The 27939-nt window shown below is 51.2% G+C and overlaps 13 protein-coding genes across 13 annotated transcripts; 10 read left to right on the top strand and 3 right to left on the bottom strand.

Moving 5' to 3' along the window:
- Positions 1-64: 64 nt before the first annotated feature.
- On the top strand, positions 65-913 carry RPS9 (40S ribosomal protein S9; the record flags this gene model as incomplete). Its single annotated transcript, XM_036772546.1, has 5 exons — positions 65-72; positions 129-152; positions 246-300; positions 363-679; positions 736-913. The coding sequence occupies 5 exons, from the start codon at positions 65-67 to the stop codon at positions 911-913; spliced, it is 582 nt and encodes a 193-aa protein (XP_036634019.1).
- A 194-nt stretch (positions 914-1107) lies between these two features.
- PC9H_002945 (uncharacterized protein) lies at positions 1108-2166 on the bottom strand (the record flags this gene model as incomplete). Its single annotated transcript, XM_036772545.1, has 6 exons — positions 1108-1128; positions 1182-1462; positions 1515-1577; positions 1628-1724; positions 1780-1952; positions 2001-2166. 6 exons carry the CDS (start codon positions 2164-2166, stop codon positions 1108-1110), a joined length of 801 nt encoding a protein of 266 aa, XP_036634018.1.
- Positions 2167-2268: 102 nt separating this feature from the next.
- On the top strand, positions 2269-3400 carry PC9H_002944 (uncharacterized protein; the record flags this gene model as incomplete). Its single annotated transcript, XM_036772544.1, has 6 exons — positions 2269-2415; positions 2471-2505; positions 2555-2576; positions 2642-2666; positions 2717-3179; positions 3250-3400. 6 exons carry the CDS (start codon positions 2269-2271, stop codon positions 3398-3400), a joined length of 843 nt encoding a protein of 280 aa, XP_036634017.1.
- Positions 3401-5569: 2169 nt separating this feature from the next.
- Positions 5570-6494, top strand: PC9H_002943 (uncharacterized protein; the record flags this gene model as incomplete). Its single annotated transcript, XM_036772543.1, has 2 exons — positions 5570-5775; positions 5840-6494. The coding sequence occupies 2 exons, from the start codon at positions 5570-5572 to the stop codon at positions 6492-6494; spliced, it is 861 nt and encodes a 286-aa protein (XP_036634016.1).
- A 322-nt stretch (positions 6495-6816) lies between these two features.
- Positions 6817-8319, top strand: PC9H_002942 (uncharacterized protein; the record flags this gene model as incomplete). The annotated part of the gene is made up of 1 exon (XM_036772542.1): positions 6817-8319. The coding sequence occupies one exon, from the start codon at positions 6817-6819 to the stop codon at positions 8317-8319; it is 1503 nt and encodes a 500-aa protein (XP_036634015.1).
- A 1258-nt stretch (positions 8320-9577) lies between these two features.
- On the top strand, positions 9578-12668 carry PC9H_002941 (uncharacterized protein; the record flags this gene model as incomplete). Its single annotated transcript, XM_036772541.1, has 5 exons — positions 9578-9621; positions 9689-9953; positions 10297-10410; positions 10503-10530; positions 11161-12668. The coding sequence occupies 5 exons, from the start codon at positions 9578-9580 to the stop codon at positions 12666-12668; spliced, it is 1959 nt and encodes a 652-aa protein (XP_036634014.1).
- A 609-nt stretch (positions 12669-13277) lies between these two features.
- On the bottom strand, positions 13278-13982 carry CDC31 (Calcium-binding component of the spindle pole body (SPB) half-bridge; the record flags this gene model as incomplete). Its single annotated transcript, XM_036772540.1, has 3 exons — positions 13278-13365; positions 13424-13571; positions 13721-13982. The coding sequence occupies 3 exons, from the start codon at positions 13980-13982 to the stop codon at positions 13278-13280; spliced, it is 498 nt and encodes a 165-aa protein (XP_036634013.1).
- A 164-nt stretch (positions 13983-14146) lies between these two features.
- PC9H_002939 (uncharacterized protein) lies at positions 14147-14431 on the top strand (the record flags this gene model as incomplete). The annotated part of the gene is made up of 1 exon (XM_036772539.1): positions 14147-14431. One exon carries the CDS (start codon positions 14147-14149, stop codon positions 14429-14431), a length of 285 nt encoding a protein of 94 aa, XP_036634012.1.
- Positions 14432-14666: 235 nt separating this feature from the next.
- PC9H_002938 (uncharacterized protein) lies at positions 14667-15888 on the bottom strand (the record flags this gene model as incomplete). The annotated part of the gene is made up of 2 exons (XM_036772538.1): positions 14667-14847; positions 14903-15888. 2 exons carry the CDS (start codon positions 15886-15888, stop codon positions 14667-14669), a joined length of 1167 nt encoding a protein of 388 aa, XP_036634011.1.
- A 111-nt stretch (positions 15889-15999) lies between these two features.
- On the top strand, positions 16000-17807 carry RVB2 (RuvB-like protein 2; the record flags this gene model as incomplete). The annotated part of the gene is made up of 8 exons (XM_036772537.1): positions 16000-16002; positions 16057-16117; positions 16167-16364; positions 16419-16612; positions 16670-16870; positions 16918-17136; positions 17195-17433; positions 17516-17807. 8 exons carry the CDS (start codon positions 16000-16002, stop codon positions 17805-17807), a joined length of 1407 nt encoding a protein of 468 aa, XP_036634010.1.
- An 876-nt stretch (positions 17808-18683) lies between these two features.
- Positions 18684-19551, top strand: PC9H_002936 (uncharacterized protein; the record flags this gene model as incomplete). Its single annotated transcript, XM_036772536.1, has 6 exons — positions 18684-18701; positions 18759-18851; positions 18910-18981; positions 19044-19100; positions 19160-19264; positions 19333-19551. 6 exons carry the CDS (start codon positions 18684-18686, stop codon positions 19549-19551), a joined length of 564 nt encoding a protein of 187 aa, XP_036634009.1.
- A 542-nt stretch (positions 19552-20093) lies between these two features.
- Positions 20094-20538, top strand: PC9H_002935 (uncharacterized protein; the record flags this gene model as incomplete). The annotated part of the gene is made up of 3 exons (XM_036772535.1): positions 20094-20149; positions 20206-20277; positions 20337-20538. 3 exons carry the CDS (start codon positions 20094-20096, stop codon positions 20536-20538), a joined length of 330 nt encoding a protein of 109 aa, XP_036634008.1.
- Positions 20539-21343: 805 nt separating this feature from the next.
- PC9H_002934 (uncharacterized protein) lies at positions 21344-26080 on the top strand (the record flags this gene model as incomplete). The annotated part of the gene is made up of 11 exons (XM_036772534.1): positions 21344-21378; positions 21462-22874; positions 22905-23367; positions 23429-23531; positions 23590-23721; positions 23783-24475; positions 24525-24635; positions 24739-24788; positions 24840-24939; positions 24987-25290; positions 25342-26080. The coding sequence occupies 11 exons, from the start codon at positions 21344-21346 to the stop codon at positions 26078-26080; spliced, it is 4143 nt and encodes a 1380-aa protein (XP_036634007.1).
- Between the last annotated feature and the right edge of the window lie 1859 nt (positions 26081-27939).

Here is a 27939-nt window from a genome sequence, read left to right as displayed (position 1 = left end):
TGTATACCTCCTCACCCAATTTTGTGTCGCGGCCGCAAGTCCACCGTCGACACCATCAAGCAAAATGCCCAGGTAAACGTTTGGTCGTTCCTCGTTGTTGCAGACTGTGTGCTCAATATACTTAACAGGGCCCCAAGAAACCACAGCAAGACGTGAGCACTTTATCTTCAAGATCCACATGATGTGGACGGGATGCATGAGAGCTGACTATCGGCCGTGCCCCTCCTCGACTCTGTCTTTTCTAGCTACAAGGTCCCCCGTCGACCATTCGGATCCGCTCGTCTAGATGCCGAGCTCAAGGTGTGCCCCTTGCCTATCTTATTAAACTTGTGCGCATTTCTCACTGCATGGATCGTGTGTAGCTCGCCGGTGAATACGGCCTCCGCAACAAGCGCGAAATCTGGCGCATTGCCCTTATCCTCTCAAAAATTCGTCGTGCCGCCCGTGAGCTGCTCAAGCTCGACGAGAAGGACCCCAAGCGTCTCTTCGAGGGTAACGCCTTGATCCGACGACTCGTCCGTATCGGTGTGCTCGATGAGACCCGCATGCGTCTCGATTACGTGCTGGCTTTGAAGATCGAAGATTTCTTGGAACGCCGTCTGCAGACCCAGGTCTTCAAGAGCGGATTGGCCAAGAGCATCCACCACGCCCGTGTTCTCATCAGGCAACGCCACATTCGGTGCGTTTCAGTATCTTCGTTTCGTTCTCATAACGCTCACAGATGATGGTCTGCAGCGTCGGCAAGCAAATCGTTAACGTCCCCTCATTCGTCGTTCGTCTCGATTCCCAGAAGCATATTGACTTCGCTCTCACCTCGCCGTACGGTGGTGGACGCCCTGGCCGTGTCAAGCGCAAGCGCGCTGCTGCTGCTGCCAAGAAGGAGGAGGGTGGTGATGATGAGGATGAGGAGTAAACATCTGGCCACAACAGTACTCATTATGTTCAATATGATATGATGCATGCCAAAAACACCCTTGCAAGCACCGTCTTCGCTCTTACAATACTGAGGCCGTGGATGCAAAAGCGAAAGTAACAGCTTACAACATACAAAGATACAGTTTAGCAAGAGCACAATATAGTCGTGAAATGAATGAGTACCCAAGACTCTCATTTCCTTGCGAACGTTATCTAGATGCATCTCGTCAGTCCACTGGAGGCCATATCGACAGAGGCACTCATACCTTGATCTTGTTCTCGCCATCCAACTTGTAATTGTGTAGGGCGTCCTTCGCAGCCCCTGCACTGTTCTCGTCCACATACTCCACGAAAGCAATATCTTTCTTCGTTGGAATGAGACGAACTTCGTGGAGATTGGGATATTGAGCAAACAGAGCCATAAGTTGGTCCTTCGTGACGCTTTCCGGTAGGTTTTGCAGGAAGAGAATCTTGTTCGGTGGGAGATACTCGTCCGGCATTTGGACGTTGGGACGTTTCGTAGCAGGCACTGCGGCCGCACCATCCACTAAAGACAAAGTGTCAGTGAAATACAGGCGATAGGTGAAATCAAAACATACTCTCAGCAGCCATGCGCTTGGCCCGGAATTTCTGCTTCAGCGGATTCGTGTATCTTGTCTTCTCTGAAAGATCTGGTCAATGGCATTGCGAGCAACAAAATGATGGGCCCCACTTTTGTGTTCGGTTCTCTTGGTCTTGTGGCTATCGAAGTTGTTGGGATCGAGGGTTCGCACTACGGCGTCTGATCGCGTTCGCGCGAATGATATTTGCTTTCAAGGCATAGGTAACAATCCACCAATCGAGAAAGGCTTGCGAAACACACACCATTGGCTTCGAGTACAGAGGGAACCCCTTAACCTCCTTCATCGCCTTTGCTGCAATATCAGCCGATGGAAATGAGACGAAGGCCTGTCCACGCATTCTCAGATTGTCGTGCGCGACGACGTCGAGCACTTCGCCATACGATTTGAAGAGGCCGCGCAGCGAAGCCTTTAGCACTGTTCACTGAGTCAACAAAGGTAACATGTGCACAAGCGAGGACATACCATCCAGCTTAACCTTTTCGTTGAGATTTTGGATATACAGTGTCTCCGACTTGTATTCAGGTTCCTGGGGGACTGCTGGTGCCTCTACGACTGGAATTTCAGGAGCGGCAGCATCTACTACACCCTGCATCGCGTCTGCAACCGGAGCAGCGGCTACTTCTGCCATGATCTAGGGGGATAACGATGGAGGTGACTCGGAGTTGATGATTGAATAAGATTGAGGAGAACACAAACAGGCGCCCATTTCGGCCTCTTGTGTCCTACACTCATGGCATCCCGTTCGCGCTCTCGTTCACGCTCACGTTCTCCAGAGAGATCCAGAGACCTCCCACACAACGCCTCTCCAATATCAGAATCCGATTATTTTCTCAAGAGCGCAGAATTCAGAATCTGGCTGAAGGATGAGAAGCGCAAGGTCCGTACTGCATTTCGACCTCGGTGTAGTATGTGTAGGCTCATGTCCCCTGCAGTACTTCGATGAACTGTCGGGGGAGAAAGCTAGAAGGTTAGACCGTTCCACAGCTCTGGCATGCGAACTCAATTGTGATGTTTAGTTACTTTCGAAAGTTTGTAAAGGTGTGTAATCCGTGCATGTCGTGAGCATCGCGCGTGTACTGACCCTTTCATTCAATGGATTCTAGGCTTGGAACAAGGGGAAACTATCCAGTAGGCATGTTGGTTTCAACGTCGTTGCATGGTTTAATATTACTGTCTAGAGTCACTATACGCCGGCGCAGACCCTGCCTCCGTTGCGGCAAATCAAACGAGCTACAAGTGGTCATTTGCTTCCAAGCAGACCCGAAATGACGCCGCTGCTTTAGACGCTGCGCGGCATGAGATAGCCGCAGCGACTCATGGGCGAGACGCCGCAGCCTCTGCTTCTGGTAGCGGCAAACTCCAAGGTCCCACTCTCCCTTCGTCCTCCGACCTCGCGCTCGCCCGTGAACTCGAAGCAGAGAACCGCGACGAAGAGCGCAAATACAAGCGCAAGCGAGACAAGATGGAAGCGAAGGACCGGATTGAGGATATGGTCGGGCCGAAGGAAGTAGGCCGTGAGGGGATGCTAGAGAAGAAGCGAGCCAAGCGGGATAATGATCGTGCATTCAGGGAGAAGGGTGAAGACGGGCTTGAGGCTGATGAGACCACTCTGATGGGTGGTGGAGATAGCTTTCGAGCAGCGTGCGTGTTGTTTCAGTTAATTCTAAGTCTCTATATTCCAGCTCATCGCGGCCGTATGTTTCTATTACAGGATCGCAAAGAGAGACGCCAACAAGGACCGATACAAACAGAAGAATGCAGAGAAGGCGTATGAGATGAGAGAACGGGCGAGCCACTTCAAGGAGAAGGAGAAAGCAACAATGGATATGTTCCAGCAACTGGCAAAACAGCGTTTCGGATGATGTACCCTGTTTATCTGTGGTATTTTCACATCATTGTTGCCAGTATTGACCGAGTTCTATACATATAGGGAAGTCAGTATCCCGAATGAACATCCGAGTCAATGTTGAGTACTCACCGGGGGTTCTGACACCCCCCTGTCAAGCAATAATATCAATGATTCCTCCCGGTATCAAAGGGGTACTCACATCGCGCAGATGGAGTCCGGCCATGGACATCAAATCTTGATTACGACCAATACAAGAAATATGAACAAAGAGGGCGGTCGACTATGACCGATGCCAGCAATGCGCTACGGGCTGAGACCAATCGGAGCGGCGAGGTTAGAGTTGACGACCACAGGGCGTGTTCCATGGGTTAATTCATTCGCCTTGGCGGAAAATCGAAGGTCCATAAGTCAAGAGTCAGTTCGCAGGAAGTCAACAGGCATAGAGGTGGGCCAGATGGCCAACGGCGAAGTCGACCGAGCGTCCGGCTCTTGAATGATGCATTGATCCTTCGCGCTCATGATCCTAAGGTCCCGATGCCTTGGGTGGTCGGCCAGCACGTTTCCCGATAGCCGTTGCGGTTCCGAACACACGGTACGCTCTTTCTCACTTCCCGAAGGTAGTTCGCCGCATCATTGACACCGATTCCACAGGATTGGTTCCCTGTTGATTCATGATCATCGAGCTCAAGGGGAGTTGTCGCACGATAACCCTAATGATCCTAGCCGTTCCAGTTCCATGGATGCGTGGTTTTGTTCGTCCAAGGGAGAGGGGACTCAGAGAGGAGATGCAAAACAGATCGCCCGAGTTGAAGGGACGTTGAATCCTTGGCGTTGTTTCCATCCTAGATCGCAAAGGGAGCCGAGTCCACGGTAGTTCGTCTTGAGAGTCCTTAGTCGCCGAACAGGATATAAGTTCCACCAGGAGGACAAAAGCAGCGCATCCAGAACAGAGGTCCATAGCCAGGGAGAAGAAAAGTTCAGTCGTCGATGTGAGTTATAGTTTGGTTGAGGCAGATATTGGTGACAGGACGACCAGTTTCATCCACGGGTCGTTGGCCATCCCGAAGGGCCAGACGAAGGGGGCAGAACAACACCAGTAGCAGATGCCTGGAAGGGAAATACGCCACGAGTTACGACTTTCGCACCGATGACACAAGACCGTTTCCAAAATACAAGTGGGAAAGGAGAGCACAGATGAAGCGTAGGCGAAACTACGAGGACCAGAAAACTGACGAGAGCGATCCACGACGGTCGAAGGAAGCAGCCAAGTTTACAAGACGCGCACAAACAGCCCAGAGCAGATAGTCGCATTAACCCAAAGCCCCACGCTTGATTCACGACGGAAATCGGTCTTCAAATTCAGGTACGTAGCCCAGAGCAACAGCAGAGTCATCAGCTTGAAGTCGAGGAGACATCCAGGTACGGCTAGGCGTATATCCATTTTGGGGCAACCGTTGTAGAGGAGAGAGCACAGAGTTTAGATCCAACGATCAGATGACGCGAATATTATGGCAAAATCTTGTTCTCTTGCCGCCGGAGTGTCGTCGCCTCTCGATAATGTCCAGCCCGAAATAACCAGAAGCGAACAACAAGCAACGCTCGTCGAGGACCAGGCAGGTCAAGGTTTCCATGTCCCGCCAGAATGTGATGAAATGAGTGGCGCAAAAGAGCTGGGAGAGTGGTGGTTCGGGAGGAAGATGGTGCTGTTGGAAGCTGTTGAGACACCCTTTATAAACTACCCACTATTGCCACAGGTCAATGAGTACGAGTGGCGAGTTGCCACATTTCCACAAAGGAGATATCCAGTGACCAATGCCAGTGATCCATGGCCGGCCAGCACATCGAAGTGAACTCCCAAGTTTGGCCCAGTTGCTGTGACCAGACCTTATAGTTCCTTGAGGCCTTGACCAATTTCGCGTCGAATTCAGAATAGGGGCTCGAGGGCTCAATCATTTGATTCCGCGTCGGTCATGTGATGAAAGCACGCGCATTGAAACTCCGCACTACGCGTCCTCAATCAACCAACCGTTCCCGCTGTGCAGGGGTGTGCGCTTGTGATGCAGTCGACGGTCACATAAATAATAGTCTCCATCGTTCCATTGCTTCTCTCTTCCCGACCACCACCTTCTCCTCATCGCGGCGCAGTCTCTCGACTCGCCTTTCGCATTTACATTCATCAAGCATGACGACGACGACGCTATCACGCACGCTCTCGGCAACGAGCATCTCATCGACCGACACGGCCGCCTCGACTGCAACGACTGCCATCTCGCGACGAACACGCCGCCGATTTAATAACGCGCAACTCACGATTCTCGAGCAACTCTATCATCAGAATTCGCATCCAACGCGTTCAGAACGCGATGCTGTGGCCAAAGCTGGTGGAATGTACGTTGCCTGCGTCCAATCCTCACTTGCAGACCATAGTAACTAATTGGCGGTTCATCTTCAGGGAAAGCCGTTCAGTGACCATCTGGTTCCAAAACAAGCGTCAGACGGAACGACGCGTTGCGCTGCACAACCATTCTGCACCATCCAAGACCAAGTTGACCTCTACGCGAGGCAAACGCCCATCTTCCCCATTCACAACTTCTTCATCATCCTCTCGGTCATCGTGGCCTTCGTTAGACCGCGTAGCCTCTCGCTCTGAGTTGTGGGCCCCGCCGCCACCGCTTACGCCGAAGCGGCCACGTATATACACTGGAGACGAGGAGGTGCACGACTCCAAGAATCTATGGGACAACATGCCCTCGTCTCCTGTTGCTCCACCTTTCAGCCCTCCTGCACGCGACTATGTCGAGTTCGGCCGTGCGCAAAGGAAAAGAACGCTAGAGTGGGCTTGCGCTGCTGCGCGACTTGCCGAGAAGGATGGTGTAAAGCTCCATGCAGGTGATGCAGATGATACGGACGACGAACTGCATGAGGCGGTGACACCACCAAGTACTTTGGGTGCCGGTGACCTTCGTTGGAACATCGAGACGGGGAAAAGTCTGAAGCCAATGAAGCTGCATGGCGTTCAAATCAGAGAAGCAGGTAAAGAGGAGCCGGCGCAGGATGACGATATGATGAGGGCCGCTCTTGCACTGTGTGGACTAGGTCGATCCTGAACATGGCGGCTAACAGTATAAGTATTCCCCACATTTGCATTTGATACCAAAAGACATTTTGTATACAATCGGAAAGCTCGGTCTAATGTGCAGTTGAAACAAGTCTTGTACTATCGAATGGACTAAGAAGTGATCAGCGTGAACAAAACAGCTTCTTCAAGTTCCTGAGCGTCACTGGTGGCCACTGGTGGCCACTGGTGGCCACTGGCGAGGCTCGGAGAACAACGTGATCTAAACGTGATCACCAGATAACTGAGACAGCCACTATTTCTTCGAACTCAACCCACCCCCACCATCTGTAACTTTTCGGTCCTACCAAAAGATGATCACTAGAATGATTTCCACTCATTCTCAAGAACTCGAAGACCTCTATGACGCCAAAATCAACGCGCATTTCGCCGATATACGTCTTCTGCGCGAACAACGCAACGCGGACTGTAGCAAGACGAGAAACCTACCTCCAGAGATACTATCGACGATATTCGGCATCTTGCATAGCGAGATAACACAATACTCTTACCAGGAGTGGATTGTGGTCACCCATGTCTGTAGCACTTGGCGCAATATCGCACTGGACGACCCTTCGCTGTGGAGCGATATCACTGTTGTACCCACCAATTGGATTCCGGAAGCCTTCGCGAGGTCCAAAGCAGCTCCATTAACCTTGGGGCAGGGTGGCTTTTACGATAGAGGAAAGACACTCGACTTCATTTACAAGCACGTAGCCGAGCACCCCGAGCGAATCAAAAGGTTGTACATCCATGGCGAGGAGGACTTCATCAACACCCTTACCAAGCCCGCTCCCTTCCTGGAACACGTCGATATCTCTCCGGATATGGAATTTCCCCCAGACTTCCTCGGTGGAGTTGCACCCCGCCTAAAGTCTGTTTCTTGCCAGAGTCTGCCCCTTGAAGCCACTTGGCTCGCAAATCTGACAAGGTTAGAGTGTTTCCAAGTGCATCTTGGAGCGGTCTATATGTCGAACTTAATCTCGCTTGAACTTGGCTATGATTGGGTTGCTCTGGATGCAGCGGGCGGAGTCATCCACTGCGTAGACATCGACCTCCTGCTCTCAGCATTGCAGAATATGCCGTTACTGCAGCAGTTGTGCCTCACTCTCCCCAGGAATATGAGCAATGCTCCCAGCAACCGTTCGGCACCAATACACCACCATCACCTACGTGATATCACTGTTCACCTTCGCAAACCGAAGTCAGCCGTCATATTCAATCATCTCAGAGTGGATAGCATTGAAAGGCTGGAAATAACTTGCCCAATCGATTTCAAAGACACGGCCATGATCGAGCCCGTGTGCCGCTTCTTCAACATGTGCTACCATGGTAGTAACTTATCATACTATTTACTTCAGGACGGGCGTGATTTGGAGATGCATCAGTTCGTAGGCTCTATCCACACACCTGTCCTACTCTTCAAATGCCTTCGACCAACTGATCTGGTGAGCGTGGTAAATCTACTCCCTCGCTGCGTGCCCCGTATCCTCGCTATGCATCGAAAACTCCCTCCCAAGTTTCCTCTCGCCGATTGCGACACTATTGAAGAACTTCAACTTCAGATCATCTCCGAATACTCAACATCTGCCTTCTTCGAGTTCCTGGAGGCGCCTTCCATTCCTTATCCATCTCTTCGGCAACTTCATCTTGAAGGAGTGAGCTTCGTGCCCAAGGCGAAGCGGATTCCTTCACTGAAACGCTGGATTTCTAAACGAAAGTCCGGCACAAAAATCGAGCTGCTCGTCCTCAAAGAATGCGGCCTCTCGGACAAGGATATCGCATCGCTTCGGAAAGTGGTCACGGTTGTAGGTTGATGATGTTATTCCCAGTTCCTTGTAGTTGAAGCTTCCCTGTTTCTGTTGATTGTGAATTCATACTACATTACTTCGCGTTCATGCTTCATGGTTCCTACTCTATCGAAGATTATATGAATTCTTGTGGCCATTGACGGATAGCTGACGGCGAGAACGGCCGCAGAAACTGTGTACGAGTGCTACATATATTCCAATACGCTAAAACACTAGTAGGTACTAATTACTGAAAGACCGACTTGATCCAGAAAACTCGAACCAACTCCTTGTCACGCCAGAGAGGTCTGGAGATTGATTATACAGATTGCTGATGCGGATGCGCCAGGATGAGAATGGGCCAGGGGGAGCAAATTTCTTGGCTACGACGTCTTCTATATCTCCATCCACCAGAATTGCTCCAGTGGCAAGCGCATACTGGAATCTGAAGTAAAGAGGGTTGTGAGAAAATCGATAAGCTTCGCCCATTGTATTGACCATGCAAAGTGCTCAATGAATACCGGTAGGTCGCCGTCGCCCGTCTTCGCCCCCTCCAGGTAAACGCGTACGTTGGTCAGCCTGACATCCGCAAATCCTGCGAAAGGGTTATCCGCCTTTGGCGTGCTAGGATATGCCTCAGTGAAAGCCACAACAACTCCCTTCTTGGACTTCAAGCTGAGCTTCGTCAAGGGGAATCGAGATAGGTGTGCCGCTTGGGCCTTCTCTGTGATACCTGAAAATTTGCTTCTGGCTGGTGAAGGTCAGCCCTAAAGAATCCTGAGGTTGGCAGTAGCCGGCGGCCCGCCGATGTTCCAAACTCAGTGTTCACTGGCTCAGCGGCGGCTTTGGCGAGAGCAGTTTCGGACGACGGCTGGCGGTTTATTTCAGGATACTATCCACAATGTATTTAATGGCAAAATCGAAGTCTATGCGAGAGCTGGGTCGCACAGGAGCATTGTGCACGGAACAACGTCTCGGGAGTAAGGGCTTGGTGTGCCGCGCCTTAGGCAAGTAATTCACGATTCTGGGTCAAAAGTGATAACGAAAGTTATGCCATTACTAGCGCCTATTTCGCTTCGAGATATATAGAACTTCAAGTTTATAGTTGTGATCTCTTTCATCGCGCACTTTTCCAGGAGTTCTGCCGACGCAGGCTCACTAATTGGCGAACAGCTCGTGCTAGCGGACGGATTTCTAGCAGCTTTCCGCGTTTACACGGATGATCCAGGCTGAGTGTCCATTCATTTTTGTTCTTGTATGTTGATATAAAAGGTGTATATTGGATATGTTCTACCCCCAAGCTCAAGCTTCCAGTATCAGCCTCTTGAGGTGAGTCATGGCTCGATCGAGCTTTTACCCAGCCAATTGAAACCAACTGACACTCTGCCTCTTCTAGACGTATAATCATGGTCTGGGTTTCCAACCAATCCGGCACATGCCTCAATGTCTCCATCACTGCCCGCTCTGGCGGTTCAGCTGCCGTCTACCCAGTTGAACATGCGCCAGAAGTCTGGGCCGTGAACCACTGGTCACGCGCAGCGAATGCTTCTGAGACAGCTGTTATTCGGTTGAGGAACACCTCTGTCACGGTGAACAACGTGAAGGGGACTGATCTCCTCCTGGTCTATAACAATGCGGTCATCCAAGTCCCGGACACCAATGTGAGCATTCCCGATGGATGTGTCAGTGTGTCGGAAACTAACGTGACGTGGTCATGATAGCAAGTGTACTTTGCTTGAGCGAGGGACCTCCCGACTGCATCACCTACCATCAGGAAACAGCCTCACCTATCTACGGCTTTTGATGTGTATCAGTAGCATTTGATCAATGTGAATCGGCACTCAAGTGGTCGTATTACCCACAGAGAATATCGAAAGGTACACATATCTGTGCCCTATACTAAGTTCGAAACACTCTCCTGGCATCTGTGAAGCAAACCAACAGATGCCATAAGTCTACACTCCACAGCGTATCCCAAGGTAGCCCGTTCGCGTCACCTTTTAGTTTCTTTCAAAAAACTTGCGGATGACCACACCAAATATCGTGATCGCTTTCTTAATGACCTCGAACTGCGCCATCCGTGATATTTCATATCAAGCACCGGTGACGTTGAGAAAGGTATGCTTACATCTGCGTTGCTGAAACTCATTCTGAAATGGCCTTCGCCAGGGGCGTCAGTATTCTCTTCTTGGCTGAGAACATCTATCCAGGCGCAACTAGAACCCCCGCCCTGGCAAGGTCCGTCCAAAGCTGCATGTCGAGGTCTCTGAATCGCCATCGAACGAAGGATGGTTGTCCAAACAGAGTTGCAACTACGCAGATGTAGTGAGCATCAGTACGCCTACCGACAAGCCGGCAAGTAACTTACCCATATGTACATGCCGGCCGTACTGGGAGGCACCAATGAAAACACGGGTTTGAATGCGGCGAGCTTCTCGTAGAAGGTGGCACTGATAGGAACTCTGTCATTGTGTCGTATTCAAACTTCAAATAGAACTCACCGCCCAGGTAATCTAAGACGAAGTCGCGCCGAAGTTGATATTGAGATGCAAGTGCTGTAGGAATTTGAGTGATGCATGCTGAGCCATCGAATATACCCAGATGGAAATCCCCGGTCCACTGATGCATTACTCTACATGGGTAGTTACGATTTGTTTCCTTTCATCTCGCCTCAGTATCAGGTAGCATGCTACCTGTGCCATTGCGTGGGGTGATCCTGAGTTTTCTGTGGATTACCTAATTGTAGGTCCTAGGACATGAGACGAATTAGCGCTGAAGGCTTCTCTTGACTTTGAACCACTACCCGCTCTCCAAAAAATCCATTAGGTTGACGAGAAGATCACAGAATGACTCTGCTACCCTCTGAAGAACCCCAAGACCTCTACGACAACCAGATCAATGCTCGTCTCGCCCAGGTCGACATTCTTCTCGCCGAGATACGACTCCTGCGCGAACAACGCAATGCGGATTGCAGCAAGACGAGGAGGTTACCTTCGGAGATGATTTCTAAGATTTTTGGATTCCTGGCCCATGACTTCAATCTAGACGCCGAGAGAAGGCTGTTGAGATATCCTCATTTGAAGTGGATGCCAGTCACACATGTCTGCCGTGCCTGGCGCAACATCTCGTTGAACGAGCCCGCGCTGTGGACCAGTTTTGTCAGCGTACATCCCAAATTTATCCAGGAAATATTTGCAAGGACCGGGACGGCACCACTCACCTTGCGGCACGATGGGTTAGGAGACTTGGCGTCAGCGAACCTTCGATGCATTTTCGAACATATAGTGGAGCACCCGGAGCGAGTCAAGAAGTTGTCAGTATATGCCAAGGTCCCTTTCGTCCACCTCTTCAACAAGCCGGCACCGTTCTTGAAAATTCTCATTACTGCTCCGGACGTAGAGTTCCCTCCAGACTTCCTTGGTGGGGTGGCACCCCGACTGACGTACGTCAATTGCCGCGGATGTTTGCCACCTAAAGCAAATTGGCTCGCGAACATTACGAAGTTGGACTGTGGACAGGTGTATCTGGAGGCTACCTATCTGTCAAATTTAACCCAGCTTCGACTTCATCGGGGTTGGGCTGCTCTAGATGCAGAAGGTAGTGTGATACAGTGCCCAGGTATTGACCTTCTGCTCTCGGGTCTGGAGAATATGCCATCGCTGCAGTGCCTTCATGTGACTCTCCCCGAGGATATGGATACAGCACCCAGCACCCGCTCGACACCAATACACCTTCCCCACTTACGTGGCATCGTTGTACGCTTTGAGCAACCAAACATAGCCACGATGTTTGACCATCTCAGAGTGGACAACATCGAGTCGCTGCACGCATCTTGGAAGAACTGTACGCCAGTGGTCGAGCCTGTGCTCCACTTCTTCGACAGGTGCTATCATGGTAGTAATTTGCACTACTTGATGCGGGCGCCGGGGGAGGTGGAAATGTGCCACCCTACCGACTCCAATGGAGTCCATATACCCATCCTGAGCCTCAAAGGTCGCGGTCCGATCGATTTAGCAAGCATCTTGAGCCTGGTTACCCTTTGCGTCCCCCGTATCTTCCAAATGAAACGAAGTCAGAAATCAGGAATGCCTCTCGATCTCAAAGAATGCGAAACCATCGAAGAGCTGCACCTCTCCGCCAGCTTCGATTTGTCTGCTCTCTTTGACTTGGACGAAGATACTTCTCCGCCTTATCCGTCGCTTCGGCGCCTTCGATTGGAGGGTACCGATTTCGTCTGCGACTCGGGACATATCCCCCTCCTGAAACGCTGGCTTGCTCGACGACAGTCAACAATTGATCTTGTTCTCGAACACTGTGACCTATCCCAGTCGGATCTCGAGTCTCTGCAGGAAGTGGCCTGCGTTACCGTTTCTTGAAACGCTTCATACGGTCTTCTGTCTGCGTTGATTTCCAAGTGCTCGACAACGACAGCGAATATGGCCGTTGTTTGTGATTCTGTGTAGTTTTTCTTTTTTGTTGTCTCGTGGGTGTAAGTACATCTGAACTATGTACATCAATCATCTAGGGAGTCAATCCTCATGTAATCATTATTCAATGCTTGCTAAGGGACAACTAAAGTGTGGTCACTCGGTCTCAGGATGTCGCGATCTCGGTCTCGCAACTGAGGTCATACTTAGACCTTGACAGAGATCTGTCAAGGTCAGCGCCCTTTCATCGAATACCGCCATCACGTCGGCGTTCCTACCTAAAAGAATGCAGACAAGTCTCAGAAACTTTAGGACCTCTATGAAAGCAAAATCGACGCATACTTGGCCGGGGTGCGCTTCTTAGAGCGACCGTTGATAAATCAATTGTTATCATTCACACTCGTACAACGTAGGCGAGCTCGAAAACACAACATGCGCAACTCGACGCGTTGTGGTAGTAGTTGCATCCAGAGTAATAGTACAAAATGCGTGATAGATCGGAAAGACAACAGGATAGGCTAGACGACAGTCCGTAAACACGTAGCGGTAGAAATGGCTTCATGCATCGTCCGTCATTATCGCGAAAAACTCTTGCTCGTTGATCTCGCCATCCTGGTCGAGGTCGAACTCGTCAATCATCGCTTGTCTAGAGGGTGATTTGAATGTCTCAGATACATGGCTCGCAAGAAGGGTGGTACACGTACAGTTCGTCGTCTTCTAAGCGGTCGCCAATCTCTTTTGCCACTCGTCTGAGATTTCGCAAGCTTATCTTTCCCGTATTATCATCGTCGAAGAGTTGGAATGCGCGTCGTATCTCATCCATAGGGTCTCGCGCCAATATTCGTTCGCTCACTGGAGCAACAACCGTCAGCATTTACATTCGCAGTTAAAAGGCGGAACGCGTAAATTGGAATCGTAGACGCGTACTACGGTGAAAAAACGCGCCTGGTCCCCCAGCGTAGCTTCCAAACTCGCCGTATGATCCACAGAAAGTAACTCACTAATTTTTGCAAAGTCCTCGAAATCCATGAGGCCATGCCCCGTCTTATCGTGATCCCGCAGAATCTTCAGCACCTCCGCCTTCTTCATGTCGAATCCCAGCGCGCGCATCGCGACTTTGAGCTCGTGGTAATCAACACAGCCATCTTTATCCGTGTCGAACAGCTCGAATGCTTCTTTTATTTCCTGCTTTTGCTCCTCGCTGAGCTCGGGGCGAGCGTGGGTTCGTCTTTTGGCTTTCTGGGCTGCAGATGATGTGTACATTGTAGGAGAACGAGGGAAAGGAGGAAATTGTGGACTGGATCACGTGCCCAGCTACTTCATCTTGACAACGAGGCGCTAACTCATTTTGAGTCCTCACAACCATTCGGTGAGTGAAACCCACGACTTCGACCTCTATCAGTTGGTACTAATCTTTCACCCAGCCAATGTCGAAGGCCGTAACAATCACTTATGTCCTCCACCCTCCAGAGGGCACAGACACGCCCACACTTTCCCGAACGAAAGTGATGACGTTCGACATCGAATCAAATACAGATCGAACTTACGCGGGGTACTACGACGGTTTGCGTACCGCTGTAGAAGATGCGAGGACCGCCATCGGGGATGATCTGACAGCGTGGCGGGATGCTATCGGAGCTGCTGAAGGAAGTAAAGAAGCGAAGAAGATACTCGCCGACGAGGATGACGAAGAGGACGATGGGGAGCAATGATCATGAGGATTACTTCCAGATAGCCAACCAGCCACGAATGCAGAGTGATTGGCGTTCTTCGATATCTGGACGTTAAAGGCGCCCACGTTCGTGATTCTGGGGCTCTTACGCGTTCAACGGGTTACGGGGAAAGATTCACCTATAAAAAATGTAGGAAGTAATACTATACCTCGAGGTCTCAGGAAAAATCTATGCCATTATCGAGGATGTACCGGACAATAAATGAAAGGGATAACTAGTTGCTTCGCTTCTCTTTCCCTCGGGGTCGTTCTTTGACAACCATTTTGTTACTGTTCTTGGGACCTTTGGGACCTGGCTTCCTGGTACGCGTTCCTTTCGTTCCCCATCCCCAAATAGATACCGGATGTTTATTCGACTTGGACTTGCCACGACCACCACCGTGGGGATGGTCATTGCTATGGAATTATGTCAACTTGTTGCAGCAGATGAGAAGATATAAGGGATACATACGCGTTCATAGCCACACCTCGTACAGACGGTCTGCGTCCGAGCCAGCGCGCCCTACCAGCCTTGCCCAGCTGTCTACTTTTCCAGAGCGGGTTGCTTACTTTGCCGATCGTTGCGCAACACTCCTGTAACACCTTTCGCACTTCACCACTTTGAAGGCGTACATGGGTGTACCTCCCAGAGTCCTCATGTGTGATGACCTGTCCGAACGATCCGGCGGAACGCACCAGAAGACCAGGACCTTGCGGAGAAAGTGAAATGTTGTGGATGACTGTGCCAGGGGGGATGAGTCGGAGGGGAAGAACGTTGCCAGGCTTGAGGGTCATGGTACGGAGAATACCAATAGCGAGTGACTGCGCGGAATTATCCACTTGTTCACCTTCTTCGCCCTCGTCCGTCTCTATCAGTTTCCGCTCCATCTCTTCCTTCTGCATCTCGTCGAAGCCAGGAACAAATCCTTCTGGTATTCCTTGTCGGAAGCTCTGGACCTCGTCACCGGCCCTCATTCCCTCAGTCGCAAGAATGTAGCTCCATTTCTTCATCCCCTGCGCCTCGGGATCCCGGTTTCGTACGAGCGCAATATGCGCTGACCGACCTGGGTCATACTCTATTCGCACAACGTCGTGTATACCGGGCGCCTCACGCCTGAAATCCACCGTCCGTATTCTCTGTCTGTGTCCTCCTCCACGATGTCGAACAGTGATGACACCCCGGTTGTTTCGACCACCTTTTTTCCGTTTAGCTATGGTCAGAAGTCGGACAGGTCGTCCTTCGTATAGATGGTCGTTGAGGGGTCGGCGCAGATGCCGCAGACCTGGGGTGACCGGTTTGTATGTTTTGAAAAGTGCTGTCGTGCGGACGAAGGCATCCGCTACGACCTCGGGTTGTGCTTCCGAGGCATAGCTACGCCAGCCGGAGGGATTGGGCCGTGGTTTCAGAGAAGCCAGACATGACCTCAGGAGACCGAAGCCAGCCTGCGCTCTGAGCATTGGAAATGGGTGAAGCGTGTAACAAAAGTGGCACCAAGCGCGTCTCGCCAGTAGTTGTTTGCCAGGAACCCGATCAACCAAACAAACGCGTCCTTGCCTTCTACTTTCATCATGGTAAACTTCGTGTCTCAAAAACCAAAGTACACACTCTGATCACTTGAGTTTCAGGCCATGCAAATTGCGACAGGAACGTCGGAGCTGAGAGATATCACGAAGATGGAGCGGATAGGTTTGCATCCAGGCTTTTCAGTAGGGACAGTCCTAAAGTCATTAAACAGGCGCACACTCCCATATTCGTGGCTTAGGACTCGATGATAGATTGGAGCCCCGGGGTAACAGCCAAGGCATGGTTGGGCAAGGGAAGGCGCGTAAAGCTGCTGGAATGATCCTCAAAATGGTTCAGGAGGGACGGATCGCTGGTCGAGCGATGCTCTTCGCGGGACCCCCATCGACAGGCAAAACGGCGATCGCTTTAGGTGAGTACATATTCCATTTGGCTGGTATGGTACTCTGAAATGCCGTCGACATAGGGATGGCCCAGACTCTGGGTGCAGATGTACCATTCACCATGATCGCTGCTAGCGAGGTGTTCTCACTATCCATGTCCAAAACGGAGGCCTTGACGCAGGCATTCCGACGCAGCATAGGTGTACGAATTAAAGAAGAGACCGAACTTATCGAGGGTGAGGTAGTTGAGATACAGATTGATCGAAGTCTAACCGGCGTGAGTACTTTATGCACGTTCGAAAGTCAAGGGTTGACATTGAGGCTGAGGGTTCAGGCAACGAAAACTGGCAAGCTGACTATCAAAACGACTGACATGGAGACTATATACGACCTGGGAACCAAAATGATTGATGCTTTGGCAAAGGAGAAAGTCGTAGCCGGGGACGTGATTGCCATCGACAAAACGTCGGGGAAAATCACCAAGCTGGGACGCTCGTTCGCTCGTTCCCGAGATTACGATGCAATGGGAGCAGATGTACGTCCCTTCTGCCTTCCATTATGCCAAACCTAACTGTCCACGAGACCAAATTCGTGCAATGTCCTGAAGGGGAGATCCAAAAGCGAAAAGAAGTCGTACACACCGTTTCTCTACACGAAATTGATGTGATTAACAGTCGTACCCAAGGCTTCCTGGCGCTGTTTGCGGGAGACACTGGGGAGATAAAGCCCGAGTTGAGAAACCAGATCAATACGAAAGTAGCTGAATGGCGAGAGGAAGGCAAAGCTGAGATAATCCCTGGCGTAAGTTACGAGATGCTCGGGTGTTTCGGTTACCATACTCATCGTTTGCTCTTTTTAGGTCCTCTTCATTGACGAAGTTCACATGCTCGATATCGAATGTTTCTCTTTCCTCAATCGCGCGCTTGAGAACGAACTCTCGCCGTTGGTTATCATGGCTTCGAATCGCGGCATGTCACGGATCCGGGGCACGAAATTCCGTAGTCCTCACGGGCTACCTGTAGACCTCCTTGATCGTGTCCTTATTGTTAGCACTCAGCCATACGCGGAGGAGGATATCCAGCAGATCGTCCAGATTCGGTGAGTTATCACAAGCATTTCTCTGATGGTTGATGTTTCCAGCATGCTCTGGGTCAGCCAAAATTAACTTTTCGCCTTCCAGATGTCAAGAAGAGGACGTAACACTCACTGCCGAGGCCACGACGGTTCTTACTTCCATGGCCATGCAGACCACCTTGCGCTACGCGCTGAATCTTATCTCATGCGCCCAGGTCATCGCCCGAAAGCGTAAAGCCGAGAAGGTCGATGTAGAAGACCTAAGAAGAGCCTACACATACTTCATGGACGAAAAACGTAGTGTACAATGGTTGAAGGAACAGCAGGGCTCCCTGGTGTTTGAGGAAATACGGGGTGGCGCAGAGATGGAGGACGACGACAAAATGGACAGCTCGTGATCTAGAGAACGGCTTGCCACGTTTAGTATGTGTTCTGTCATCATGTATCGCATGGTTGGCTCGCGAGATGCTTACACTGAACATAGAGATGTATTTTTGATATTCACGTGATCATCTCACTGGAGCACGATACTTATCATTTAATGATGTTGCCAATGATTTCTGATACGTGATGGCGGTTGAGGATGCTTGGGCCAACCTCGGCGGCATGGGGTTCTACCGAATGCCGATTTACTTGCGCCTTTTGCTGGCTGATACGGCTACTCCTTGTAGCCCGCTGTCCACCAGTACCCATATACGTACTCTGCGCACCCACACTTTGTGCTGACCAAGTTGATCAAATAGTAACGTGGTGCGCTACCTTCAGCCAAAAATACATTTCCATGTTACGTTCCATCACATGTTTTCCTCATATATTTCAAGGTCCTGACACCACACAGACAGAAGCCGAAGCATCAAGCCTGGCAATGGACCAGGCTGTTGCGCCGTGCTTCTTTAGCGTGGCCGTAGATACCTTGAACGACCGACAACGTGCCGAAGTGCTTGGTACGTCACCCGAAGGTTGGACACCACACAACTTCAGAAGATGCTGTGGTCTCAATTATCCAGTTTTCCGCTTATGGGGATGGGGACTTATTCCCGTTGGAATGCGTTAGCAGCCCGAATAGCTCGCTAAGCCTCCGAATGCCGTCAGGCGTCTCTGGGTCATATGTTCGCGAAGTTCAAGGTTTCCAAGCCCTCACCTATTGCCCCTCATGCAGATCCGGCCCGCCTGAAAGTACTTAAGACAGCACCTCCATTCCTAGGAGTATACCCCCCTTCGCGAGTTCCTTACCCTAGGTCCACTACCACAACATCTGTCCCCCTTCCAAGACAATGGTAACCCCCCATACCGTGGGTAGTGCTCTCACCTTCCCGTTCCATGAACTCAGCGTTGTTTGGGATGTACAGGACTCGACGTTACCAGACTTCCGGCCCATGAAGAAGACACTTGGGTTCAAGGCGACGGTCAAGTCTGCAGTGAGGCGTACGCTGAAATCGCGAGTGAGTCCCTTTTGCCCCGCATGATGCAAGTTTACGGCATTAACGGTACACCAATCAGCGTGCAGCCGAGGAGAACGACACGAACACCCTTGCTACCCCATCCTTCATTGAGTCCCAATGCAGCACTTTGGTAAGCCTAGACTGATGGCAATCACGAAGAATTTACCAGGAATAACATATCTGGCTCGGTAGATTGATTTTGACGTCGGATATGAACAATCCAACTGGCAGAGAAACCCGCCAACGTCGGTGAGCACGATGTTCTATGATCGGCGTGCATGTGCTCAATTCGCGAAACGAACATCTAGCCATCATCCAATGCCGTTGCACGGACATGGTCCGCTGTCGTTCCAGACTACACCAGAAGCGATTATCTACGCCTGTCACCGGATGCAGACACGGCCTCTATAGATGTAAGCAACCGCGGATAACACCTTATATGTTGAGCAGCTGTTGATCCGAACGCTTTGCCCATCTAAAGACACAAATGCTGGATCTTGAAGACAACGCTTGGGGTCCGCCGCGACGCAGTACCGCCGCCGACCGCCAAAGCAAAGCGAAACAAACGAAAACGAAATTCTTCTCGCGTACCGCTGCGAAACCCAAAAATACCTCCAGAGTAAGTTGCTCGGTACCGCTGCCCTCGCGATGCCAACTAACGGCGCGATTCGCAGTGACAGGACCCTTCCGTGGGATGTAAGATATGTATACCACTACGGCACCGGTTTATTCTCTATATCATATAATCGTATTCATTGAGGATCGTGTACATTATTATCCTGTATCTAGCTATGCATGCTTGGAAACTCAGCGCGAAGCACCGCTTCTGAATCCGTGCTGATGCACCACACGGTGTGCGTGAAATTCGGCGGTGGCGAGATGGTGGTTGGATGGTGGCGAAGAGGGTGATGATCAAACTCAGCCATCGTCCCTTGTGTCCTGGCCTATTCACAGAAAGGCCGTGAGCTTGTACGTATAGGCTATCTTTGGGGTTGCTCTAAATTTGGAGTCAGTCCGGGCGCGAAGCCACACGCCGACCGAGCTCCGTCCCGAATGTCCATCCTAGGGCGGCGCTGATGCCGAAGCCAACGAGCAAAGTGGGGCACAGGTTGGATGACATCATAATCATGTCGCAGCCGGAAGGAATGACGGAGGCTTGGGGCGGGCGGGCGATATATAAGAAAGCTCGTCTATGAATACGCTCGATAACAAAATTGAACCTCCCAAATTACAACACCCATCATGAGCATGCTCTCTAAAGTTGGAAATTCCCAGGTCTACAACGACGGTGACCAAAGGTACGTGTTTTTCGGCCTTTATGCGATCCCAGTTGGTCTCAAAAGTCGCACCGCAGAACACAGAAAGAGGAAGAAGCACCCAGATATGAGGCGGGCAAGCCGAACGCCCATAACGATCTTGATTCCAAGTATGCTGGACATCACATTTATACCGTTGAGATCGCTCTGAACGTGATGCTTTGGCTAGGGACAATCGCACGTTGTCGAACCGGCAGGCTTCCGCAGAAAAAAATGCACGAGTGGAGGAGACCAACCCAAACCCGAGAGAGATTGAGGACCCGTTGAAACCTGCCAGGAGCCATGGAAATGAGCCATCACGGGGAGCCAAGATTGATGCGCAGATCCAGGAAGAGGAAGAGGAAGAATTGAGTAGGAAAGGCAAGATATAGTCCAGATCCGGGCACCGTTGGACTGAGTCCACCACAGCATCACTTGTACTAGCACACTCATATCGAAGTGTCATCTTCCGTCCGTTTCGTCAGCGGAGTGCTGTGAAGCACGACACCGTCTCATCCCGCTCTCACGACTGGGGAACATTGTATGAACGCGTGCTGCGTCGCGTAGCGTTCGTGCTGCTCCTCTCCGCTGCTCGCGACATGTCGGTTGCTTGCAAGAATTTCTGCCCTTCGCCCTTTGCGCTAGTCTTACTTTCGTGTTAAAACGTTCAACCGTCAATGAGTCACTGACCTCGCTCTCTGAGTCGTCCTTCTGCGCAGGATCGTATCCCTTGCGTTGTGGTAATAATGGTTGTAGCCTTCCTTGTTCTTCTAATACTATAGAGGCGTTCAACTTTGCGCACGCATTCTTCGTGGACTTTTCATCATCCTCTTCGTCTAATAGGAGATAACGGGTTACGTTTGAAAGGCAGACTTGGATCGTTTCTGTGCTGAAACACTGTTTGCTGTCTTACCGGGAGTTTTCGTTGCTGTTCTGTCGATTATGGTGTTATGGTGTTGCGGCGACTGGCACATTCTTCTGTTTACGTATGTTTACTGGCAAGTTCACAGCGCGCCCAGCACGATGGACCCTGCAACCGCCCAATCGGATACTACTAGCTCATCAAGCGGATCCCCTCCATCGCTGAGCTGCCGGTGAGTACTCTGTGATTATCACAGGCAGATAATATGACTCAAAGGCTTGAGATCCAGTAGATGGGTGACTCAACTTACACGTCGAGAACACCGCGTCACCCGTATGTCACTACGCAACACGGAAACGATGCAGGCACAGTGAGATTCAGGTTTCTATGTTCGTTTGGATTTTGGAATAATGGTACATAGTCTGCCCGGACCGCTATCACTATATCAGACAGCGAGTCGGACGCGGATGAGCTTCCTCCGCCGCCTCGGGTCACTGCACCTTCAACACCGTCAAGTGGAAGAACAACGAAGAGTGCGGCGGACCCAGATAATTTTCGACCGAGACTGTTCTCCTCGGTCTCTCGCAGAAAGACCGACGATGATGTCGAAATGGCCCATGACTTGCGCGCAGATGTGGGCGAAGGCTCATCCTCTACTAGGATCGCGCACAACCGCTCTGTGAAACGGAGTCAGACATTACCAACTGTCCCATTGTCACTCTCGAAGACGACAGCAGCCCACTTGTCTACGCCATCTTCTCTCAAGGGGAGATCTTGGGGGTCATCAAAGTCCGTTCGCGATTCCGACGAAGAACGAGTACCGGTAACACCCTCCACTGGACGAACCACCAGCAGCGCAGGTGAACCAGCCTCTATTCGAGCGAATTTATTTTCCTCTGTTCCCGCAAAGGTAACGACCTCCGGTGTCGACGTCACAATGGAGGAAGACTCAGACCCGGATAGCAGTGTGTTTTGGCCACCACGTTCCACGAAGAGTGCGGGCAAAAGGCCATATAGGCCGATGCCTCGAAGACGGATCTCACCATCGGAGCCTTCGACCTCCACGATTTCTACATCGTCATCGTCGTCTTCCCTTGCATCGTTAGCGCAAGTTGCCCCAGCAGCTCCCAACAATCCAATCGAAGCGTTCAAGTACGCTGCCCCATCCACGCCGATGAGGTCTCATACACGACCTAAAATAACAACTGCACAGGCAGCGTCTCCTGACGCTGTTCGCGCGAAGTTATTTGGCATGCGCGGATCAGCGAGCGTCAATGACTCTGACTCTGATGCGGGTCCATCCTGGCCGTCGCCAACAAGGAAGGCCGCCCCAATAAGGGCCCCTCCAACCACTTCGCACTCGTCGTCAAGCTCTTCAACTTCCTCCCTCTTTAAAACTCTCGCCAATACGTCCGTTTCGACGCCGGCAACTGACGTCGACATGGCGGATTTAACAGCTACGAAGCCAGACACGGCTCCTCCGCCGCCATCGTGTGTCTCGGGGGGTATCTGGGACATGCTAGATGACAGCGTTCAGGTGTGCACTATTGCGTACGACGAGGAGGTACAGGCGCTGGCTCGAAAGCATCGCTTCTCGTTCGGCGTTCAATTTGAGTTAGCTCGGGGCGTCGTTTCGGATCGTTGGACGTGGGATGAAGTGAAGACCAAGTTGAAAGAGGAGAGGGAGGTTGAAATTGACGGAAACGGAAAGACGGCGACGTGGTCTGTTGACCCCCAGCGCCATTACTACGCCAAGTCGAGGAAGACAGGTGCTGCTCTTTTAGAAGGCGATAACGTCGATGTTGCCTGGCGAGTGGGCGAGCTCATGTTGGGAAAGCAGAAGAAGAAGCCTGACCTCGAGCTCTGGTTAGTCTTTATATCATAACGGTCATCTAGTCCTCTGTTCATGATGGAATTTAGGCGCGAGTTGGATAGAGAGGAGAAGGCGATGCAGGAGGGGAAGGGGCGCGGCCTCGGGTTGATGGGGGATTGGGAATCGTGTCCCAACTGGTACGGCGGACGCATCCAGGTCGTCTTTCGTCTCCATAAAATTGCGGAAGGGTTCAAGGTCCTCGTCGAGCCGCTGGAAAGTCGACGGTCGCATTACTTTTCGAGGATGCTTGGATCGAGACGCCTAGCTCAGATCAAAATCCCTGACGATTACCTTCTGCAGGACATCCAAGCAGTTCGAACTTTTCTGAGGCAGCGGTTCGTCTTCATGGGCGCGTCGTACCTGCCGTATCACGCAAAGGACGGCAACAGCGTCTATTGTATCGACACCACTTCTGGGGGAAGTAGTCTCAGTACCTTTAGTTCCGTTTGCGAGTGGCACAATCCTATCGAGAGGAACTTCCGGCAGGTACGTACCTTCGGCTAATTATCTGAGTCCAATTGCTGATACTCGCCTGATCGCTAACCAGCCGATCGCGAAATACTCCACCCGAAACACGATCGGGTTCTCCAACTCCGTCCCAGTATTGGAATTCGCCGACGAAGATATACACTTCGACTTCCCCGATCTGGGTAAGTTTACCTTACTCCATGCTCTTATTCCTCCTTCTGAAATTCATCTGTGACACAGTGGCTACGGAGGGATTGGAGCCGGGCGTCGAGCCGTTATCTCATCAGTTGATGACCGACGGCTGTGGCTTTATGAACCGCACCGCGCTACTAGTGCTGAAGGTCATCATGGGGCTAGAATCTCCTCCGAGTTGTATGCATCTGTTCCTAAATTCGCCCACGTCTGCGATTTATCTCATTGCATCCACTTGCAGGCGTACAAGGTCGTATCGCAGGCGCAAAGGGTGTTTGGGCGCTACATCCTACGGATACTTCCCTCCGCCCCATTATTTGGATACGTCCCTCACAAAACAAGATAAAACTCCCCCGGCCACTCGATCGAGCGCATCGCATCTTCAATCTCCTGCGCACTTCCCGTCGATCAGACTCGTGTTCGCTCTCCATCCAAATCATTCTGAATCTCTCGCATAATCATGTTCCGCACGAGACGTTGGTTAGGAAGCTGGAGGAAGGGCTGCGCATGGAGTTGCAGCCGCTGATGGAGTGGACACGCCCACGGGCGATGGAACAACTCTGGCACGCGGTTGCTCGATTAGGGCGCATCGCTTTGGGCAGGGCGGCTCGGGTAGCTAGAGTGGAGAGCCGGGCGTTAGGGCTCTCCGGCCGGGATCGAGTCGAAGTCGAGGCGGAGGCGGAGGAGGGCGTTCGAGACATCGACGACGTCGAGGAACCCGCCCGACCCGCCTACACCGGCCGAAATAGCTGGAGCGGTCTCCCTATTACCGCACATGAAACCGTTGTGGAGGCTATTCAAGCGGGATTTAAACCCAACGAGTCGCATTTTCTTTATGAAAAACTTCACACCGTTTTCAAATATACAATCGACAATGCGACAAAGGATTACAGGCTCCCAGTTATGCAGTCTACGACTGCTATCATGATACCTGGTACGCTGTAGGCCATTAATGGAGTGTCATAGCTAACCGTGTCGTCTAGATCCGATTGGCATCTTGGAAGAAGGTCAAGTTTATTTCAAGCCCTCAAGCCCATTTCGACATCCTGTCACGGGAGAACTCCTACACCAGCTGGAAGGTGACGTCTTGGTAAGTCCTTGCTGTTGAATGCCCTTAATTGCGAGCTATTAACCAACAATATGCAGGTTGGTAGGCATGTGCTCTGATACCTAATGACCATATATCCTTGTACTAAGATCACATATCCTCTAGATATCCTATGCGTCTAGCATCAGACGTCCAGAAGGTTAGTGGAGCTGGATTGTCCTTAATTCCCCTGCTGACTCTTTGCATGTAGGTGGAGGCTGTCGACGTCCACGAGTTCCAAAGCTACGTCGATGTCCTTATCCTACCCACGAAGGGTTCACGATCACTGGCGAGCGTCTTGTCTGGTGGCGGTGAGTTATCTGCTGATGAAGCTAAAAGAAATGCTAACCGGCTCTAGACTACGACGGCGACGAAGATGTCATAATTTGGGACCCAGAAATCGTTGCGCCGTTCCGAAATCACCCTATCGTCGACGAGCCCGAAAGCTTCTTAGCAGACCACTTCGAGAAACAAGTAGAGAAAGTCCCGGAATTCTGCCAGAGGCTAAACAACGTTCCGAAAGCTGAGGCGCAGAGTTCCATCTTCGACATTTTGCTTCTGAACGTTTGTGACTCCAAGGTTGGGTTGTATTCGAAGTTCCATGACTGCGCCGTCTGGCAATACGGGCTCAATCACCCCAGCGCTATCTTAATGGCGTACATGTAGGCACACGCCATCGATTGTCACGATATTCGCTGAATCACTCGCTTCAGGTTCAATACAGTCTTAGATGCGCCGAAGACTGGATTACAAGTTAAGAAACTGTCTTTCGATAGTCACCGAAACCAGTTCAATCATTCGACGCCTTGGGATCCCCCTTCGTATGACTCAAGCCCACCTTCACGGGAAGCTCGAGGGGAATTTGTGCTTGATAATTTGAGGGACGCTGGACAAGGACTTAAAGATAAGTACCTTGAAGAATTTGAACATATCCCCACCGAGTGCGATGAAAAAACGAGAGACATACGCGATGTGTCGTTGCTGGAACCATACCTCAGTGCCAGAAGGATCGCAGCGATGTTACCGGAGTCATTCCCCGCGTTTCGAGACGAGCTTGATTCTCTTGCTGAACATGTTCGGCGACACATCAAGCTCTACGCCACGGATACTTTCAAAGATATCAAGAAATCACCATATGAAGAAACTCGCAGGAAAAAGAGGGGGAAGAACAAGAGCGCGAGTGGCGACGAGGCCTCGCTAGCCCGACTCGTCAAGTCGTTTTACTCGACCATGCCGGAGTTGGCGTTCACCCCCCATCCTGAATCTGTGGCAGCGTCGTACGCGTATCAAGAGCACCCTCGCTTTGCCTTTACGGTCGCCTTCAAGACGCTGGGGACTCTCAAGGCGCTGTCCACGGAGGGTGGTATCGCGCCGTGTACGAGAAGCTTCGACGAAGGTAGAGTGATGTCGAGCGCCTTTCTTAGGGCCATTCAAAATGGCGACGACGACTAGATCGCGTCTGTCTCTGTTGTTCGATTTTGTCTGTTTTTTTTTGGCTTTGCTTTGCTATACTTGTTTTGTTGTCGCGCTATAAGACTCGCTTGTACACCCCTCCTCTCGTCCGTCGTTTATCAGGCATTGTTTTCCTGTCCGTGTTGTACCATAACCATCTTGTACTTGTAATCCAGGCTGACTGTTGTTCAATGAATAGTCCAATCGTAAACACGTCGTAGTATATAACGGTATAGTAGCGGATAAGTCCTTTCTACGCCGTGCGGGAATACGAGTGTTGCCCTGATGATTCTTGCTCAGTGAATGTGTCATCAGAATGGAGCGGCGTTACATCCTGCAGACCTTCAAAGCTTCAAGCTCAAGCTCAAGCCCAAGCCTCAAGCCCCAGCGCTCCACTGACAAGGCTACCCAGGTCCGACTGCCCACACACATATCACCTTCAAGGCTGTCGTTGGCTCTTGAATCCCTCTGTCATTCCAATTCCATGGAGGTACATACAAACATCAGTTATTCACAATTCATCACTGTCACTTTCATGGCTAGGACGAGGTGGTACGTAGTAACAAACGCCGTTTCACGAAGAGACTCAACAGCCGCCTACGAGATATATCGCCTTGATTTTGGGGTTTCGCCCAGCTGGCCAGCCAGCGTTTCAAGAGGGAAGAAATTCCTCGAATTGAAGGCGCCGAAGCAATGGATAGGGCGGAGAGGAATAGGGGTTACTAGCGCCCACGGAAGCATCTATCGCACTCGCTCACCCCTGTCCCCGACTAACACTATCATCTCTCCGAGTGGATACAACCATCCCTTGCACATTGCTTCAATCACCCACGCCTCAGTCCTCCGAAGTCTCAGTCTGTTGGAACTTGGAAGGCACATTGATTCCGTCCGTCATAGGTTTTTGAGGTTGCTCGCAGGCGTGGGTGAGGTGATGACTTTGTGGATTGCGTGGTGACGGCAGTTGTACCGTCGCCTACAGTTCCGAGGTCGGGCTGATTTTCGCCCGGAAAGCGCGTTCTCGGTCTGAGTGTTACACGTTATACCCTCTGACCCTCGATGGCGGGCCTCTCGACGCAACAACGAAACGACACAAGGAACGACAAAGAAACAAGCAACGCCTCAATGCCTCACACCTTGACTCTTTACCGTGCTCATGGCCTCATCCTTGAACGTTTGCGATTACTGGGTCGTTTCGCATCCCATCCTTACGTTTTAGTGGCGGAGACAATACGCAGTCCCATTTCATTGGTACGTCACCTGCGGCAATGTGGTACTCGTCGAGTAACATGTCAAATCGTCTTCGGCGAGGGAACCTCCCGTCCCTTATCAATCCATTGAATTTTATCAAATGGCCTGCTGCTTCATCTCCCGATGTCAAGCTTCCAATCGACATTCTTAGTGGTGCGCTCTTCAGAGATTCGCCGATATTGGACGTTGACGTTGACGCTTGTAGCTGTGGTCCGCGTGGTCACATAGAACTTGGAAGATACGAAGTTTTGAATTCGCAGCCGAAGAGCCTTGGTGCGACAAGCCACAAACCCATACACGTGTTGCCCGGCCTATATTTAGCACTCTGTGGTATCCCTGCAGCGATGCGTACTCGCAATACAAAACGGGCAAGCTGTTTTGTTATTTGTGTCGTTGATGATTCGTAAGCCCGTCTCGATGCAATGCACTCATCGTCCTAAGAACGAGGCACACCCTCGATCTGATCCTACTCTGAGGGGTCATTGGATTCGCAGACATTTTCGATTGATGTGATACGGCAAGGCTCGGGGCAGCAAGCCTACAGCACCATCCCACGCCGCCCATATTGTTCAGTGGAAGGGCTGAATTCTACCAAGCACAGAAACGTATAA

This window comes from Pleurotus ostreatus (genome assembly GCF_014466165.1).
Source record: "Pleurotus ostreatus strain PC9 chromosome Unknown scaffold_2, whole genome shotgun sequence".
Classification (NCBI taxonomy): Eukaryota; Fungi; Basidiomycota; class Agaricomycetes; order Agaricales; family Pleurotaceae; genus Pleurotus; species Pleurotus ostreatus.
The sequence above is the reverse complement of the archived record's forward strand: the minus strand, read 5'-3'. Positions and strand labels throughout refer to the sequence as shown.